This window comes from Hemicordylus capensis, chromosome 3, assembly GCF_027244095.1.
Source record: "Hemicordylus capensis ecotype Gifberg chromosome 3, rHemCap1.1.pri, whole genome shotgun sequence".
In the NCBI taxonomy this organism is placed as follows: Eukaryota; Metazoa; Chordata; class Lepidosauria; order Squamata; family Cordylidae; genus Hemicordylus; species Hemicordylus capensis.
Window position 1 is genome coordinate 240,685,440 of NC_069659.1, and position 18,804 is coordinate 240,704,243.

General features: G+C 41.5%; 1 protein-coding gene across 2 annotated transcripts in view; it reads right to left on the minus strand.

The window, feature by feature from the left end:
- Nucleotides 1-294: 294 nt before the first annotated feature.
- The window catches only part of PRKG1 (protein kinase cGMP-dependent 1), a 1,007,212-nt gene continuing 988,702 nt past the window's right edge, over nt 295-18,804 (minus strand). For both annotated transcript variants that reach the window (XM_053305274.1, XM_053305273.1), the window contains exons 15-18: nt 13,013-13,135; nt 12,836-12,898; nt 10,939-11,005; nt 295-7,036 (exon numbers count right to left, since the gene is read on the minus strand). In XM_053305274.1, coding sequence (XP_053161249.1) covers nt 6,938-7,036; nt 10,939-11,005; nt 12,836-12,898; nt 13,013-13,135 — 352 coding nt within the window. In that variant the 3' untranslated portion in view covers nt 295-6,937. The remainder of the gene's footprint in view (nt 7,037-10,938; nt 11,006-12,835; nt 12,899-13,012; nt 13,136-18,804) is intronic.

Genomic DNA, 18,804 nt, shown 5'->3' on the forward strand with positions numbered 1-18,804 from the left:
TGGATAAAATTTGGATAAAAAGGTCAGTTCTCAGCACTTTTAACCCGCTGTAGCTGTGGCATTATTTATCCAATCTACTTGTAGTTAGGCACATTTGTAGACCTCCATCAAGTAGATAACACATCCCAAGTTTCAGGTTATTAGCTCGATAGTTGTCATATTTATAAGCAATAGAATTTTGAAGCTTATAATGGCAGAACTTTTTGGGGGGGAGGGGCTACTCGTCTTTACTAAAGGGGTACTCCCATGCCCATTTAATCCCTCAGGAGTTAGAAATGTGACGCAAGGCAGCAGTGTTCAAAAGTATGTTTTTATTTCAACTCTATAAAGTATACAACAGGCACTCGGCAATTACAGCTGCAGGGAAAATACAGAGCAAAACAAAAGCAGTTAAGTTTATGATAAAAAGTTTTTTTTTTCAGTCTACATCAAAAGAGTGCAATTGGTCAGTGACCATTTGATGAAAGTGTATCTTGGACAAACAAAAATCCCCCTCTTTCATGTAGGATCCTTAGAAAGAAGAAAACCAAAGGAAAAATAGCCAGAAGCTTATAAAGGAAACCATCAGTGTAAAAACAGCATACCTTGGAATAAGTATGGTAGTAGGCAACTCTGAATGAGATTCCCTTTGCTATTAAAGCCTGAAACATCAATGTCTCAGTGCTGTGGTCTATTTGTGGAGTGGACCGTTCACAGAAGAAGAGGACTAAGAACACACTCTCAGTGGTTTGCTTTCTAGGTGCGCTGAGAGCTCGTCTCAGAAATGGTTTGCATATACAAGAACTCATAGAAAGCACTGGTCCTGTTTTGTTCAGTGGTGCAACAAGAATCACTCCTTTTGCAGTCATTGGTTTTGTGATGAAAAGAATATGCTTTTGTTTGGTTTCAGTTTTACAGTCAATTTGCTAATTTGGTCTGATTGGAACGTGTTTGCAATGGAGTCTATTATAAAATGTGATATGTTCGAACTTTTACTGCACTACAGTTTTAAAATTTGCACAGCTTAGCAAAACAGGAATACCTGTATACAGACTGATAGTATGTCATATATTAATTTGACCTGCACATACATTTATACATTTCACAGAAATGACGCTGTATCTCATTAACAGATACACAGCTCTGGTACATTTATAACAGAAATAAGAGAACAACTTCATCATTTCTGTAATTCATCAATATTATATAATAAAGGCTTATAAACTGTTAGCCGAAAGAACTGTAAAACGCAGCAAGCTAAGAAAGGACAACATTTTGAGGTGTGTTTGTCTTTGTCATGCAGCATAACACCAAATTTGTATTTTTTAATAGGATGCCATGAATTTAAGGCACTTGCAACAATGCCAAATAACTAGATGATGTTCTAAACTATGGGACAGATGGACAACGGTACAGTTGACATAAGTTTCAGTAATACTGACAATTATGACATTAATTCAAGTCTACTTTGATCTAAAAACATTACCTTACAAAGAAGAAAATTAAGAATAATGCCATGAAGTTCTAAATAAAAAGATATATGTGTACCACAAAATATCAACACGAAAAATATCTATTTACATAAATATTTGCTTGTGGTCCTATTATTAAATAAGAATTTTCCATGGGTAATGCAGCACTGTAATAAGCTACAGCTCATCTGTACCTTTAGAACCCAGTTCTAACAAATGTGTCTTAAATATGACAGTAAATTACTTTTAATGAAGATACACCATTGTTCCGAACCTTAAAGGGAAGCAAAGTTCTCAATCCCAAAAACATGATTAGAGAGTAAAACCTATTGAAATGAAGAGGTCTTACTCATCGGTAAGTTTATCTTATGACTGTAGTCATAAATAATAAATGGACGGTCCATTCATGGACCACATGCTACTTTTGTTGTGCAGATTCTGCCAAAAATGGTACCCCCATGGTGCATTTTATTACCAGCTGCAGAGTAAGGCAGCAGTCACCATGCAGAGCAGGGCTGTAATGTGATGATCTTTCTGTCCCTGCCTGCAGCCATCAATGTTGTACAATGGGAATGGGAACTAATGACCCAATGACAGGTCCACATGTTGAGTACTGCTTGATGTTGCAACTAGGATGGAAAACTCACCACAAGGTGCCCTTTTTGGTGCTATCTTAATGGAGGGAGTAACATGTGGACCAGCTGTAAGAGACAGTACATAAAAACATGAATTTGTGTGTGTGTGTTTGTGATATATATAATATGTATATATTTTTATATATGTAAATAAAATATATTACTTATAAATGCAGGGTTCACTAATATACATATGCTAGTTTAAGTTATTTAAAATACATTTGGTAAAGAAGATGCAAGTGAGTCATATGACAAAATAAATTTGTATTAAGTGCACACCACACTCAAACATATATTATTGAGTGTGGCTCAAGGCCAAACTAAAGGAAACAAGCATACTAATTCATACCAAATTTATTTTGAAACTTTCCTTGCATAAATATTTTGTGTGGGTGACTCTTCTTCAGCGGAGTGCTTTGGATGACCCATTATTATAAGAGCTCTTTAGGCTTGATACAGCATGTTCTCATGTATATAACCAGGAAAAGCCAATTAATTCAAATGAACAGTTTTGCATTTAAGATCACTTAGCCTGGGCACATCACTCGCCAATGTGAAAACAATTTTAAATTGCTTAATTTAATACAATTGTTTAATGGAGAAACAAAGTAACTTTGTACCAAAAAAGACGATGGTATTGTTTTAGCCCTAGAATCGAACGTCTGCTTCAGACAACATTTAAATAACTACTTTGTACGCTTAGAATTAAACAAGTGTGTTAAAGTTACTTGTAAGTGAAGGGGTATCATCCATACTACATTAGTTCTGATTAAGTCACATTGAAATTAATGTGACTTCAGTTAGCCATGACTAACTGATCTCATGCATTTCAGTGGTATTTAGTCATGACCTACTAGTATGGATGCTGCCCAACAAGTCTGTCTCGGCAGATGTAGCAAATGCTGTGCCACCCAGGACTTATGAGCAGCAGAAATGATCAAATGATGCAGTGCTTCTCATATTGATGTCTCTTTTTTAAAAGCATGAAACCAACCATATTGTAGGGCTCTACACTAACTGTTCTGGAAAATTGTTGATATATTTACTTATTAGACAATTATATATATTTCTTTTTACAAAGTTCTGTTCAACCTATAGGTGGGCTCACAAATGTGAAGAATTATCAGACCAAACTGAGCAGGGATAGTTCCAACTGAATAAATGAGATTTGTATTTTCTTCTACTTTCAAGCAAAGATCAATGCAATTCAGTGGGGTTTTTTTTTGGCAAAGGATGAATTCAAGGCAAATCTTCTGGTTAGTTTTGACTAGGTAATATACAGCCCAACCCCTGCTTTTGGACACACTAAAACAATCCATTATAAAATCTCAGTCTGTGAGGACAAGATCAATGGCTGACATCCTGACTAATGCTGCATACATGCTTCTACCAACAGCATGCTTGCAATGCTAATCTTTGCACTTCTAAAGCACAAGTGCTCTCATGCAAGAGCACAACTATTATAGACACTCTCCCTGTGCTCTGGAAGCACTTTGCTACAGAGGAAATGTGTCCATGACCCTTGTACACATAGCGTTAATCAGGATGTCAGCCATTATTTTCCAAATCTAACCATACAGTGATTACGACCATGGTTGACTAGATCTTGAATGACACAGATTCACAGAAGCTTTTTCATGATGGCTACCTAATGTGGCTTCTGTAATAATTTTCTAGTGCACCATGAAGTTGTATTTCACCTGCCTCATTCTATGGATTGACTTAAGCAGTGGCAGTGCTTCCTTCTTACTAATTTTTGCATTACTTACACTTTTAACTCTGCTGCTTTATAGCTTTTATACACTTATTTGAACACATGTGGAAAAGTAATACATGTTTAATAAGCCAGTATTAAATTACTTGTGCAACTTCAGGTTCAGCACAGCACTGGTTTCCCAGTGTTTGGAAAATGGAACATATCTGTCTAGCTCTCCCCACTGTCCATTAAAGTGGTATAGTTTTTACTTATCTTCTTATTTTGGCCACAGCAATCTACAGAGAATTTCCAGGTAGGAGAGTGAAGAGTGTGTGTGCGTGAGAGTGAGAGAGAGAAAGAGAAGATTTGCCCATGCTATCGGTTGGGTTGCTGGGAAGCTCTGAGGCCTAGATTGTGAGCCCTCTGGGGACAGGGAGCCATTTCATTTGCTTGTTTATTAATATCTATGTAAACCACTTTGGTAACTTCTGTTGAAAAGTGGTATATAAATATTTATAGTAGTAGTAGTGCCACTAGTGCCAAATGATGCTACTTTGTTCTAGTGCCACCACAAAGACCCCTGCTATTGAAATGTACACTAAAGCTGAGTGCTACTCCCTAGGATTGGCTTTTTAGACTTATCTTATCATCTGTGTTCCTAGTTAGTGTTTGATCATAACTGTACCACTGTAGATTCCTTCATTCATAATATAAAAACATTATTTTAAGAAGAAAGTACTAAGATATTTTAGGCCATCAGGAGTGAGGTGGAAATTGGGCCACAGGTCTTCACAAAGATATTTGCTAGGATTGAGATTTAGAGACTGCAAAGAAAACTCCGGTTCTTGTTTTCTCTTTTTTCACCTCTTAAATTCTGTTGGTTTTCTCTTCTAATGCACTAGACTAGAAACCTGATTGCCTTGGACAGCTGAAAAGACTGATCCAAGCAGTTGATAATTTATAAGAACCTTAGATTCCCCCACCCTTTTAGGGGGGCAAGCATTTATTGGTAGTATTTTGGTCGTAAACTTGGTCGTATCTAAACACCTTGACTGGGCAAAACAATACTGACAACACAATTGCACTATGTGCCCTAAACAATATTATTATAAAACAATGTAGTGATTTATATTCATCAGGCAGTGCATTTGCAGCCATAGACAAGCTTTGCTCCAAACACATATTGTAGTCCAGTGACCAGGTTTGAAATGCAGGCGAGAGGGCAAGCTCCATTACACAAATTGAGTGGTAGCCCAAAATATGCAGGAGGATACAGCATGCAGAAGAGAAGGAGAGGCGAGGATGAGAGAGGCAAGCAGAGGCTAGGGAACATTTGGATACAGAAGTATCAGAGGGGTTCATAAGCTCATAATGTGAAAAACCAGAGGTGAAAATTGTGGTATTTAGCTTTGGAAAAGAAAGTAGATAGTGAGACCATGGTAATAATGCTGTAGCCAGAAAGAATAATGTAAACAAGTGGGTAGATGGGGTTATTTTTAGGGGCATTTCATATTAAGTGATATGTCTAGTTTGGATTGTTAGATTTTATGAGCCTGTATACACCGTACAAGAAAAGCTTGATTTAGCAGTTAGCATACTTTGTATATAAATTTAAGTACATTTGAAGTGCACAGTTGCGGGTAGTTGCCGTACAAACTCATGGAGGTCTGCGCCGAGATTGCTATCATTGCTTTACATTTTTATAATCTATTACTGCCAACAGAGTGCTAATGTTATATCAAAAGATTCAAACCTCTGAGTATAATCTAGCCAAAGTGGAGCATTCTGAAGTCCCATTGATTTCAATAGGGGAGATGTAAGTGTCTGCTTAAATTTTGCTTTGAATTGAATGGGACTTTGAAGTGTTCCACTTCAGCAGCTTTATGTCCCACATTATTTTTAGTCTGATTGATAGGACTTACAGTTATATTATTATGCTTCAAGGGGAAAACTGAGCTACTTTAAACACATAGCCAGATCCCTGTGGGATTAAGATCTGTAAAATAACAAAACAAAATGATAGCAATGCTGTGGAAGAGATGCAAAAATGGATTTGTAAGGACTGTTTTGTGTTTAAGATTTTCAATGACAATCATGTATCTCGCTACATATTTTTTTTCCTGAAATGATGGTGGATGTGTTGTCATTTCACAGATAAGAAATGTACATAGCACCTATAGAGTATGCAGTGGGTCTTGCATGTTCCCTTAATGGGCTCTAAAAGGTAAATGTTATTTTAAGCTCAGTGTTAATGCCTATTAGACCAGTTGGCTGCTGTCATTTCCTTTCTAGGACCTTTCTATAAACATTTTTTTCCTTTTTTTGTATAATATAGTTATATTATATATATATGTAAAATGAGTAGTTTTATGATTACTTTCCTACATGCTCTTATGTAGCTGTACCAACAAAATTAACTATTAGATATATCATGTTCTCAGAAACATGTGAGGACCAACCGACCCATACCTGCCTTAACAGTTCAACAGGAACTGTAGCAGTTGTGCTTTTGTTATCAGTCTGAGGAAAAAAGCACATCAAAAATTAAAACTGGAAAAAGGTAACATTCATTCTTGTCATGAATACTGCTTGAAAAGAAAGACAACCTATAGCACTGCTCTGACATGAGCTCCTTGACCAATCGCTCATGGTCCTCCTTGGTTTAATGTGTTTGCCTCCTTTTAAGAGGCCCAAATGCACTCGCTTTGCCATTTGGGAGTACCCCAGATTCTATACTGCGGATTCTACAGTGTAGAATAGGCTACAGTACTTAATAATTCAGAATGGAATTAGCAAAAAAGAAAACAACCTTGCAGCTAGAATTATGTGCATCTTACTCTATAAACTCTCAAATTACAACTGGAGCATAGCAAGTTCATTACAGTGATAGAAAACACATTTATTTACTGGTGAAAAAAGGCTTTGCTTCAGGACCACCATGTCAACTGCTATGTTAAGTTCAAACAGAAAACATGTGAAGAGCACTATTGTCATCTAAGCAATAAGTCCTAATGCCACTGTAGTTACTGTAGCAGCATCAATCAAGGCATCATGGTGACCCCGAGCACTAATCCTTCCCAATTCTTTCAGGTCTGCTGGCAGCCATGTCTCAGGAAGCTGTCTTCAGCAAGGCAGAAGCAGGTAAGATAAATCCATTAAAAGTCTATGTCCCATCCTGAGTTGTCGTCAGGTGGTGGTTCATCATTGTCTTCAGGGAAGCTATCAAAATTGCTTGTATCTGTGGGAGATGCAACCTGTACAATGAAGAAAATGAGGCTGTTGATATTGCTTGTTGCTGCTGATTCATGCCAGTGCTCTGCTTGGGATCTTTTCACAGTTTTCAGGGTTTTTGTTTTTTTTTTAAATTTCAGAGCCATGACCTTCTTGTAATACATATATACTGATTCCCATGAACTCATGCTTGTCAGAAAGAGTTACCAACAATTAAACATGGAAAAACTTTGAGAAGAATAAGAGGTCAGATAATACAGGTTCCATTTAGAATACACCAGTACTGGTGTGAGTTTGTTATTGATTTATGTGAGTGGGTCTGTCAGTGTTGTCTAGTTAGAGTCAGGGACTTGGCAAAAGAATGTCAATGATTTTAATGACTGTGGATAGTTTTCCGAATGAGCAGTTCACCTGCAGGAACAGGCTTTGAAATGAATGCTTGGCAGATTGTGTGTGAGCAATAGCAGGCAGCCGTGTTGAATTTGAAGTTACAGACAGAAGGAAAGAAAGTTCTGATTTGGCTGAAGTAGAAGCACCTTGAGGTGTGGGGTCTCTCTCTGGGAATCTGCTGCAGGGTGGTGGACCTGCTGCCTTTTGGGAGTACGTGTTTGCCTTCACTTATGCTGAATTGCTATATTTTAAAGTAAAGCAAATATTACAAGGGAGAGAGACTGTAGGGCAGTGGAAAAGAGATGTTTACATGTGGAAAGTCCCATGTGCAATCCTTGGAAGGACTGGAAAAGACCCCTGTCTGAAACTTTGGAGAGCTGACAGTCAGAGTAGACAATACTGAGCTAGAAGAAGCAATGGTCTGACTTGGTGGCTGACATCCAGAGTAACGGTGTGAGGACGCAATGAGAGGCTGCGTCCTCATGGCTGGAGCCTTCTCCAGGAGTGGAACAATTTTCACTGATCTTCCCTGCCTTCTGAAATGGTCCGTGCCTTCCAGAAATATGAAGGTCACACATCTTTTAAGGACATATTTCTGTAAGGCAAATAAAGCCTTCTGGAGGCAGGAAAGGTAAGCAAAAATTGTTCCACACTTCCTGCACATGCATTCTCCCCAGCTGAGGAAGCCTCCTGCTGCATTGAGAGCAGCTTCTAAGTGAGAAGATACAGTCTCTCACTGCATCTGCATTCCATTGCCCTGGAATTCAGTATTCTTCAGCTTTGAAAATGCATTCAGATGAAAATACTTACAAATGCATTATTCAAAATTTTGTCAATTTTGAATATGTAATTTAGCATTTTTGATGTTTATATAGTGTATGTATTGTCTAATATAGTCTCTGCTACCTGAACAAAGAGTCACCTCTTAAAGATACTCTCTCTTACTATGAGTGTTGTGGGTGTAGGGCAGAGAACTGGGAGCAACTGTCCCTATTAATGCCAGCATAGGTCTTTTCCAGTGGCTGTTTCTGGTGTCCCCCTAGTGTTTAATTTTAGACTGTGAGTTCCATTAAGACAACGAATTATTTTCTCATAACTTTTGCTATACAAAGAAGTCATTCACACAACCATCCCTACAAAAGTAGAACAGAACTACCGCAGGTAGGGCTGCTCATGTGTACCCCTAGGTAGCCTTGCTTCTATACCCAGGCTAAAAGTGAGGTATGAGGACGCATGCATGTGCACCTCCCATCTCATTCCTGGGTCAAGTGGGTATTTGGGCTGCTGGCAGCCACTTTTGGGCTGCTGGAAGCCATTTGTACCATAGAGCTGGGGGAAGGAGCAACCTAGCAGCAGGAATTTCCCCAATGCATCACACTCCTTGCACGGTGCATTATTGGATTTTCTGTTTTCAGGACTGTAATAATGAATTTCTGACATTCAGTCAGAAATCTGAAATTCACAGTGAATGTAAATCTGAGACTGATGCTCAAAGGAAATTCAAGTTGTATTAATACAGTGTGGAAATATAGGCTGGGTTCTTTCATAAAGTTAGTGCTTTTAGGATATAATTTAGACCTATAATTTAGACTTTTGTGCTCATTCTGTTATTCTATCTGGACTAGCAGCAATTAGTTCCCTGAATGTATGAACTGGAGCTGACTGGTGCTGGCATTTAGAGATCCAATAATACAGGAAATGGTTGTTTTGGGATCTGAGGATATTTGTGAAGTATATTGGCTTACTAAAAGTAATCTAATCTAAAATATATAGCAAATCCAACTATATTGAAAGAAAAATCAGTCACACCACAAACAGCCAGTGTTTTCAACATTCTTCCTTTTGTTGGAAAGGCCCATAGGCAAAAACCATACCTCTATGGAAGAGTACATTTTAGTGTGGGAGTGCTGAGCTACTTACTGTTTTACCTCAAAAGCAGCTGTGCTAGTGCTCATTTTGTTATTCTGTCTAGACTGGAAGCAGTTAACTCCTTGAATGTATGGCTTGCAGCTGATCAGTGTGCTGATTCAGAGTTCAATCATTCACAAAACACTAGGTTTGGAAGCACTTTTAGCATTTCTTGGGGTGTGTGTGTGTTTGTGTGTGTTTGTGTGTGGAGTAGTGGTGGTTACCGCAGAGAAAATCTACAAAGCAACAAAGGTTTCTTGCAGCACTGCTTGTTTTGAACAGTGTCATCAGATTTGATCCTGTTAGCCCCTGGTTTGCCCTTTGGACTAGTGGGGATCATTGTCATATGGAAGATGCTGTCGTTTGCCTTATGGATGCCAGGGATACTTGACACAAAAAAAGGTTTTGCTCTGGAAGGAAAGCCAAAGGCATTTGGGCACTGCTGTAGGCTTTCAAAAACCAAGCAAGTTGCTCCATTCGTCAGTTTGTAGTGAATTTAAGACCATGTATAGAGTCAGAAGAACAGAATGAAAGAAAAAACTGGTAAGAACTAAAATACATTGAGGCGATTCTCACAAGTGAGCAAAACTAGTGGGGATCATCGGGAACTAAGCCCAGCCCAGGGAGCCCAGAACTAAGTTAGCCCAGCCCAGTTTTGCTCACTCATGAGAACCCCTGGGCTCATGGGTGAGCCTGGTGGCTCCATGGTAGCAAACCCACTTAAATACCCTCCTGCTTAAATGAGGTTAACCGAGCGACTGTTAACCTCATTTTCATGATCATGTGTAAGTCAAGGCTGTGAGCAGGCACACTTGGGTTGTGGGGGAGGGGGAATCCCAGGAACACTCGTGCAGTGTGTCACTGGGGCTCCGGGGGGGTGGGGTGCTATGCAGTGTGGCTTCCCTTTGCCCGACCCCCAGAGCACCCAAGCGAGCTGTGGCTGGGTGCAGGACTGCTGGAGCGAAGCCACCGCTCATCTAGGTGGGTGATCCGCCTGCCCGGGGAGGGGTGATTGCTCATCTGCGGGGAGAGCGGGTCAAGCCCACTCTCCCCACAGAACCCAATTTGGGTCTACACACTGATCGTGTGTAGAGCCTTATTGTCTAGGAAAGAAAATGGTACCTGTAGTACCATTATGGTACTAAAGGACAAGAGGTAATTCTCTACAGACAAAGCATCTTGTGGCACCTAAAAGATAAACACATTTATTGTAACATGAACTTTTGTTGCCTACAGCCTACATTATCAGATGCACAAAAACTTGTTCTATAATAAATTTTCTAGTCTTTCGGATACCACAAGGTTCTCTGTACATGGCTATCTCTTTGGATTTATCTCAGTTCAAGCCCTCTGCAAATGCCCGCAAGCTGCATGAGTGAGGGCCTCCCTGCTGACTTGTCAGGGGTACCTTGGCATATGGGCCATTACTGCATGTCCCTGACAGCAAGGTCAATGAGGGACTCACTTATGTAGCAACCCCATACACACCTTGAGGCAGACATGGAGCTTTGGATCAGAACTGCTGATTGTCTCACCAGTGAGCAATTCCAGCAATTTTCTCCATTCATTGTTCCACTCACTACATCCAGCATGCACAAACAAACATAGCTGCAAAAGGTGTACTCACACTTGGTATTATAGGAGGTGTCAATGTACCTTTTCTTAAACCTTCCCAGTTAAAGCCTTCAAACCACCTGAAGAAAGGAACATACTAAGATGAGACAAAGAGACACATGCTTCCAAAGCCATTGTAGAATGATCAAACAGTTGAGTAAAACAACCCACATTTAACATCCTGAAAGGTGCAACCTTGTTTTTAAAGTACATGGTCTTTGATATACTATGGGAGGAATTCTACACCACCAACATGAATTATTGGTTTTGTGCCACTGTTATCTATAATTAATGTTTGTTAAGTTCCAGGGACATGGCAGGTGTTGTACAGAATAGAGAAGTTACATGGCTTTACAGAAAGGGCTCAAAAGCAGTCTAGTAAGGTTGGGCAGAGGTGAATGATGATGGACAGCATAGAAAGCTGGGTTGTAGTGGCCATGAAATGTTAGGCATGGGAACTGCTATGGCAGAAGGGAGCAATAAAGGGTGTCCTTGCATGGAATTGTATTTTAACAACCTTGCTTGCATTATTACAGGATTTCAAGACTATATGAACAAACATGTAGTGGTGTGGAAGGTGACCTCACAATGGCATTCATAGATACCTGTGCTATGACTGCTATGGCTGGGGAGCTATTAATTATTTCTTACAGACATATTAATAGCCATATTTCATTACATCTAGTATCCTGTGTTCTGCTCATACTGAAGGGCCAGGTCATACAATTACACTTTCCTCCCAGGCATGCAGTCCTGACATTTATGAGATGGATGTTCACATGAAGAAACTGGCATGTCAGATTAGCTGACATGATCACAAGAAATGCTGTTGGTGGTGTTCATGGTCTGTCAGTTTACACTGTAGGTATAGTCACGCAAGAAACCAGCCCATATTCTATATATTCAGATGCTCTGCGGTCAATTCCCATGGCCAAATTGACTTGTGAGATAATGGGGGCTCCAACTAGCAACTCAGCCAACATCTGGCATGCCATCTTTGATACGTGTTTACTTAAGACATACAAGAACAAAAAATGATGGGCCAGTTTGGATAGTATATCTGACTGGGTCTTGCCCACATGTGATTAATGGTTCCCCCCACAAGTGCACTGTTCCCTCCCCCTAATCATGTGTGTATGTGTTTGTGTGAGTGCCTATCTGAACCACCCCCTCACTTGTGATCTAAATTTACTACTAATGCTACTGTCGTATTTAGAGCACATGTGAAGGAGTAGTTAAGACAAATCCCTCCAAGCAATTAAGGGAAAGGGAATGGTACACTAGGACTAGGAGCAGGACATGCTTATATAGGTCCTTAACAGTGTGTGGGCGGGGCTGTCCTGGATGTATCATATGAACTGGTTCCATGTGTTGCCACTTGTAAACTTCAGAGAACATTTTCTGTTTTGAAAACACAGTGTTACGTGTTACCTGATATGTTGTGTTTCTTTGAGTAGGGGCTGCAGCCTGCTCTGGTATTGGTTGTTCGTAACCTTATGCATGCAGTCAACAGATCCCATTGAATATGACCACAGAAGCTAGGTTGCAAGGGTTCAGTCCACTGGGTTCTGGCAAGTCCCATCAAAATGAATGTGACTGTTCAACATAAACGCTTGTAGAACTGCACTCTGAATGTATACAGTTGGTTTAAAAACCATGCAACTGCTTCATAGGTAGGCAAACCATGAAATTTTAAAAGTTAATTGCAGCCTGCTACTGAAATGAAGTCCAGTATATGTATTGTGCACATTTCCTCCTTGTTGCCCTTGCTTCTCTCATCCTCCCCTCCCCCACGGTTCAATTGCAGCTTGTGAGCTCTTTGGGGATGGGGCTTGTTGTTCCTTATGTCTCTCTCACCATGTGTATTGATGGTGCTACATAACAGTTGTGTTCACATGTGACATACTTACTTGTGCTTTTGAATATCCTTTACTCCATTTTTCAAGTTCCCTAATCTTTCAGATGGGTTATCCCTGGAAAAACAGCAGCAGCACAAAAAAGTGAGACAACAAAGCTGGTAGCAACATTGTTCTTTGTATTAATTTTATGCAGACTGACAAAACTACTAATGCATTTTAAGTGCTTACCTGCATAGTTTTTTAATTAGGTTAGCAGCATTTTTGGCAATCTTCTTTGGAAATTCAATCATGTCAATCCCCCTTAATATGATGTTATAGGTTTTCATGGGGTCTGGGCCTGAGAAAGGTGGACTAAAGAAAAAAGTGGGGGGGGGGAGAGATGGGGGGGAAAGCGTCCTAAATTAATTTGGTTTTTAAAATATCATAGCATATTATAGGGAAGGCAATAGAGCAGCTCATGTATTTGCCAGATATATTTTTTCTTAAGTTCAACAAAATTGTGTTAGACTCTCTCTTAGAGAGTTTTGTAATTTTATTTTTCAGCCTATATCAGAATAACTTTTTGTATTGGCCAAGGTAATTGAACCAGGTCTGTCCTAGCCAACTTGTGTTTCTCCAGATAAGAACAGCTGATGGCCATGTGAGCAATTGTGGATTATTCCACTATATCATAGATGATACTGTAATGAATTGCACTGGTAATAGGTTGGAATACAATTGTTTTCAGAAGCATAACAACTGTGCTAGAGCTCTAACTTTAGCACAGTTGTTATGCTTCTGAAAACAATTGCCAAATCATTATCAGTTGAGTCAGTATCATACTGGTAGTAATTAAGGTCCAGATTGTAGAAATTTAATTAAGTGTTGTACAACTATGGTATACACCAATGATATACTAATGGTATATGAATCGTTAGGACAGTGGTTTTTCCCATGACACTCTATGATGCAAAAGCTGGACTTTGAAGAAGCAGGACAGAAAAAGTATTGATGCTTTTGAACTTTGTTGCTGGAGAAGACTTTTGAGGATACCATGGACAGCCAGGAAAACAAACAAATGGATCATAGCACAAATCAATCCAGAATTTTCACTTGAGGCACAAAAGACCAGGCTCAAACTATCATACTTTGGACACATTATGTGAAAACCCAGCTCCCTTGAGAAGTCCATAATGCTGGAAAAAGTTGAAAGAAAGAGAAGAAGAGCACGACCAGCAGCAAGGTGGATGGACTTTATTACGACAGCAATGAATGCACGACTGAGAGACCTTAAAGGCCAAGTTGAAGACAGATCATCCTGGAGAGAATCTATCTATGTGGTCGCTAAGAGTTGACACCGACTTGATGGCACTTAATCAATTAATCAATACTAATGGTGGCTAGGAGAGGAAATCACACTATGGATCTGTCATAGCAAAAGCATTATTCCCTATCAATTTAATATGTAATGAAGACATTTACAAAATGCTGCCTATTGTAATTGTTGCTGGTGTCTCCCTTGTGTTTCTTCTTAGACTGTGAGCCTCTTCTTTTTTATGTAAACCACTTTGAAAACTTTTAAAAAGTGAAAAGCAGTATATAAGTAGTAATAGTCATATTAGCTGACATCCTAATGGTGTGGAAGAACTGTAGACAAAGCGTTGCAGCATTTAATCATCTAGAATCTTCAAAGCGGTTTATAGCAAATAAAATGAATTGAAATAAAGAGAGGGTTCCTTTTACCAAAGTGGCTCATGATCTAAAGAGAGACATAATGGAGGTAGTAGTGAACAGCTCCTGGAGAAACACTATGCTGCTAAATATAAGAAAACCACCACTTTGAAAGGTGCCTCTTTGCTCAGTTAGCAGGCAAATAGTGTTAGACAGTCAGGATCAAGGTATCAGGAGCAAAGGTCTTGAATATTATTATCTAGAGCAGGGGTAGACAATGTATTGTTCCCCAGATTTTGCTCATCTCCCATCATCCCCAGCTGTAATAAATTGTGGCTGAGGGTGATGGGAGTTGTAGTTCAGCAACATTTGGAGAGCAACAAGTTGCCTACCTGATCTAGGACCTTCAAAAACTAGCAATGTAAGTTCAATTTCAAATGGCCACTCTTCCCAAGCTTCTAAGCCTGTCAAAGGGAAAAGTCACATTGGGGAATGCCTGCTTTTCACTGTGTCTCTTGCTCCTCCTCTGGCAACCAGAAGAGAAAGGGGATGGGGACTATGTGTTTTGGTCACCAAAAATAAATAGATAAAGAAGTATGTTCACAAGCACATGCAATCGCGGTGGCACCATAAAACAGGCAACCTGCTTAGATTGCAACAATAACATATGGCAGCGATACCCAGTATCGGCTTTAAAAGAACCTAGGAATTCTTGAATGTCTCTGCTCTAATTTTTGTACAATAAAGTTGGGAAACGGGGGCCCCAACCCCTTTCCCTTAGGTGCAAGTACACAGTGAAGCTATTCTCACGACCAGCAGGAACTGGGCTAAGGGACCCGAGCCCGGTTTCTGTAGCTCGTGAGAACCAATTGACTTGAGGGCGAGCTTGGTGGCTCCATGGCAACAAGCCCACTTGTGTAGCCACCCTCTTAAACAAGATCGATTTGTTTTTGGTAACTTCTAACCTCGTTGTTTTGGTCGTGTGTCTGCCGTGGTGTCTTCCAACCACAATGGAAACACTTGGGGGTGGGGAGAGGGAGGGGATCCCAGGAATGCACTGCGCACTTGCACGGTGCATTACTAGGGCTCGGGGGAGCGCACCACAAGGCTGCACTTTCACCCGGCAGGAGTTTGCTTGAGTGTTCCTGGACTGCTTAGCTGGGATCTGCCATTGCAAGAACATCCATAGTCACAGTGGACCAGACTCCAGGAGCCTTTGCCCTCCCTCAGTACATATTCCCTTCTAGGAAGTCATCATGATCTCTCCCCAGAGTAACAGAACTCTCAGCATCCCCTCATTGCCAGAAATCATGCTTATACAAGGGCAGTGTTGCAACTGCTGTCAGGAGAAGAAAACTCCTTTAATGCCAGTTAAAGGGTTTTTAATGCCTTTTCCCTGCTGAGGATGGGCAGCCCATTCTGAAAAGGAACAATCGTGCTTGGCATACCACCTTGAAGGTTGTGGCCAATGGCTGCTGCCCTGCAGATGTTCTGACGCCTTGCCCACTATCTGGCTACGTGAGTGCTATGGAGCTTGCTGGGATGTGGCCTTGGCAGACCAGGAAGTAGGAGTGGCTCCCCTACCCTGAAACCAGAGGTTGCCAGGCTACAGTTGGATGAATGTCTGCAATGTGATTCATGGTTACAAAAGTTAACCTTGGGTTAGTCTACCCGTGGTTTGCTGTTATGTGTGAATGGGGCCTCTGCAAATCAGAGTTAACATCAGCTTCCTATGTTACTAGGTAATGTGTACACAAGCAAATAGGATCAAATCTGTATTGCTAAAACATGCAATTCTGCACATTATATACATGGGATAAGAGTTCATTCATCTTGTACTTTACCAGCATGAGAAAACCTTTCTAATCTTACGATGGATTCACATAACCTATCTGAACATAATGTGACAAGAGTCTCAGTTATGCTATGTGAAGGAATCAAGAATCTCATGGCCTCAACTCCATCATGATTTGCGTTAGCAGACAAAGAGGCTATTCTCACGATGAGAGAAACTGGGCTAAAGGACCCAACCTGGTTTTCTTCCATCATGAGAACCACCGGGCTCGAGGGTGAGCCCGGTGGCTCTCTGGCGGCTAGCCCACCAAAGAAGCCCTCCCCTTAAATGGGGTTAGCGGAGCGAGCACTCTGCTAACCCCGTTTTCCTGATTGCGAGTCGTCATGGTGCAGCTCTGTGCTATGGCGACTTGTGAGGAGATCTCTGCCAGGAGGCTAAAATGACCCTCCTGGTGTTGGGGGTCTCCCCAGGATGCCCTGCGTACTCACACGGGGCATCCTGGGACTTCCGGGGGCTGGGCGGCCCCTGATCCCTGTAGCACCTACTTGTTCTGTGACGGAGCCAGTAGTCATGTAGGCAGCTGATCCGGCCACCCAGCATTGAGTGGCTGCTTGTCTGTGGGGAGAGTGGGCTAAGCCCACACTCCCCACAGAACCCTCCCAGGCTCTACACATGGGGGCTATTCTGATGATCACAAAAATCAGGCTAGGAAAGCCTAGCCCAATTTTTGTGGGTCATCAGAACCACTGGGCTCGCAGCCAAGCCCGGTAGTTCTGGAGCGGCTAACCCGCTCCTGTGGCCCATCCCTTAGCCCGGGTTTGCGGAGCGAGCGCTCTGCAAACCCAGGCTATCTGCTCATGAGTAGCCGCCACGTGGCTCCGCGCCATGGCTACTTGCGAGTAGACCCCCCGGCTGGGAGGCTTAAAAGCAGCCTCCCGGCTTGGGGGTCTCCCCAGTATGCGCTGTGTGCTCGTGCAGGACATACTGGGGCTTCCAGGGGCCAGGCTCCCCAGCCCCGCCAGCTCTGTCTTGGAGCCGGCAATCATGTGGGTGGCTGATCCGGCCGCCCAGGGCTCCCTCCCCGCTCGTGAGTGGGGAGAGCGGGCTTAGCCTGCTCTTCCTGCTCACTTCCCCAAACTGGGTCTCACGGATCATGAGACCCGGTCCACGGATTGTGTATCGAGCCTATATATCTAAATACAACTTTTAAAATAAATAAAATCCAAATAAAACTCACAAAGGTTTTCCAGACCATTGAATCCAATCCTTCTTTGTGTGCTTATAAGTTCATTGATACAAACAGAAAAGGACAAGATGCCTTATGAACTCTCATCTATGTGAAATATTGTCTTACATAGCAATGTGTCCTTTATCTTTTTTTTCCCTTCTGCCACTCTTCAGCTGTTCTCAACTATTGGTGAGCAACTAACAACTGTTGCTAAGAACAAGTAATACATGCAAATTACTGAACACACCCATCATGTTAATTGCCCTAATGACTATATTCTCCTCTACTTCTCCTTGTCTCACAAAGTGAGTGGGGAAAATAGGGCAGCCAGAAGATCTTGTTCCAACAATTAAATATATCTATAGATCTGTCTCAGGCACTTCTGAAGCATATATGATCTTTGATGTAAGAAAGATGCTGATATTAAACACTTGATAAGAAACCCTCAGAACACCTGACATTGTACTCTGCTACTCTTAAGTATAAGAAATCTCTGAAAAAGTTGATGCTACTAGAAATACTGCTAGCAATGATGAGACAGGAACTGTGGTGATAACTGTTTTCTAGGAGGGCACAAACATCACACCAAACTTCAAGTTTGGTGGAGCCTCTGGAGTCCTGGGAATGCATGTGTGCCCAACGTACAGAGTCAAGAAGGGAATGCCAACATTGGACATATTGTGCAAACCTGCCAATGTTGGCATATTTTACTCTACTTATGGCATGGAACCTGACATCTGTCACACACTTCAAATCTTGGTTAAAAATGTCAGATTCCATACTATAAGTAGGGTAGGATATGCCAGCAGTGGTGGGTTTGCACAGCATGCCCAATGTAAGCACAGACTTTTTGATAGTGGAAGTTGCATGTACACATTTCCAGGGCACCAGTGTCTCTGCCAAACTCACATGTAATTCATGTGAATTTCAAAATAGCGGTTTGAAATTCACATGACTGGTGAAGCCAAGCCACCCATAGAGCCTCTTCTCATGAGCAGCGACAAGGGTTCCAGAGCGCGTTGCGGGGAAGGCAGGTTAAACCTACCTTCCCCACAGACTATCAATGTGGCATTATGGGGCACGCTTTCCGTGCACTCTGACAATTCCCTGTGCACCCTGGCCGGGAGGGCGGGCCGGGATGTGCCCTCCTGGCCCCTGGAAATAACATGATGCACTGCATGAGTGTGCAGTGCATCATAGGGATTCCCTCTTCCCTCCCTGGAACGATCCTTCCCTCCCTTGAATGATCAGAAAAACAGAATTAAGGGAGCACTCACTCCCTTAACCCTGTTTTAATGGTTGGCAAGTTAGGTGGATATGCCACTGTGATCAGCCCAATCCCAGTGG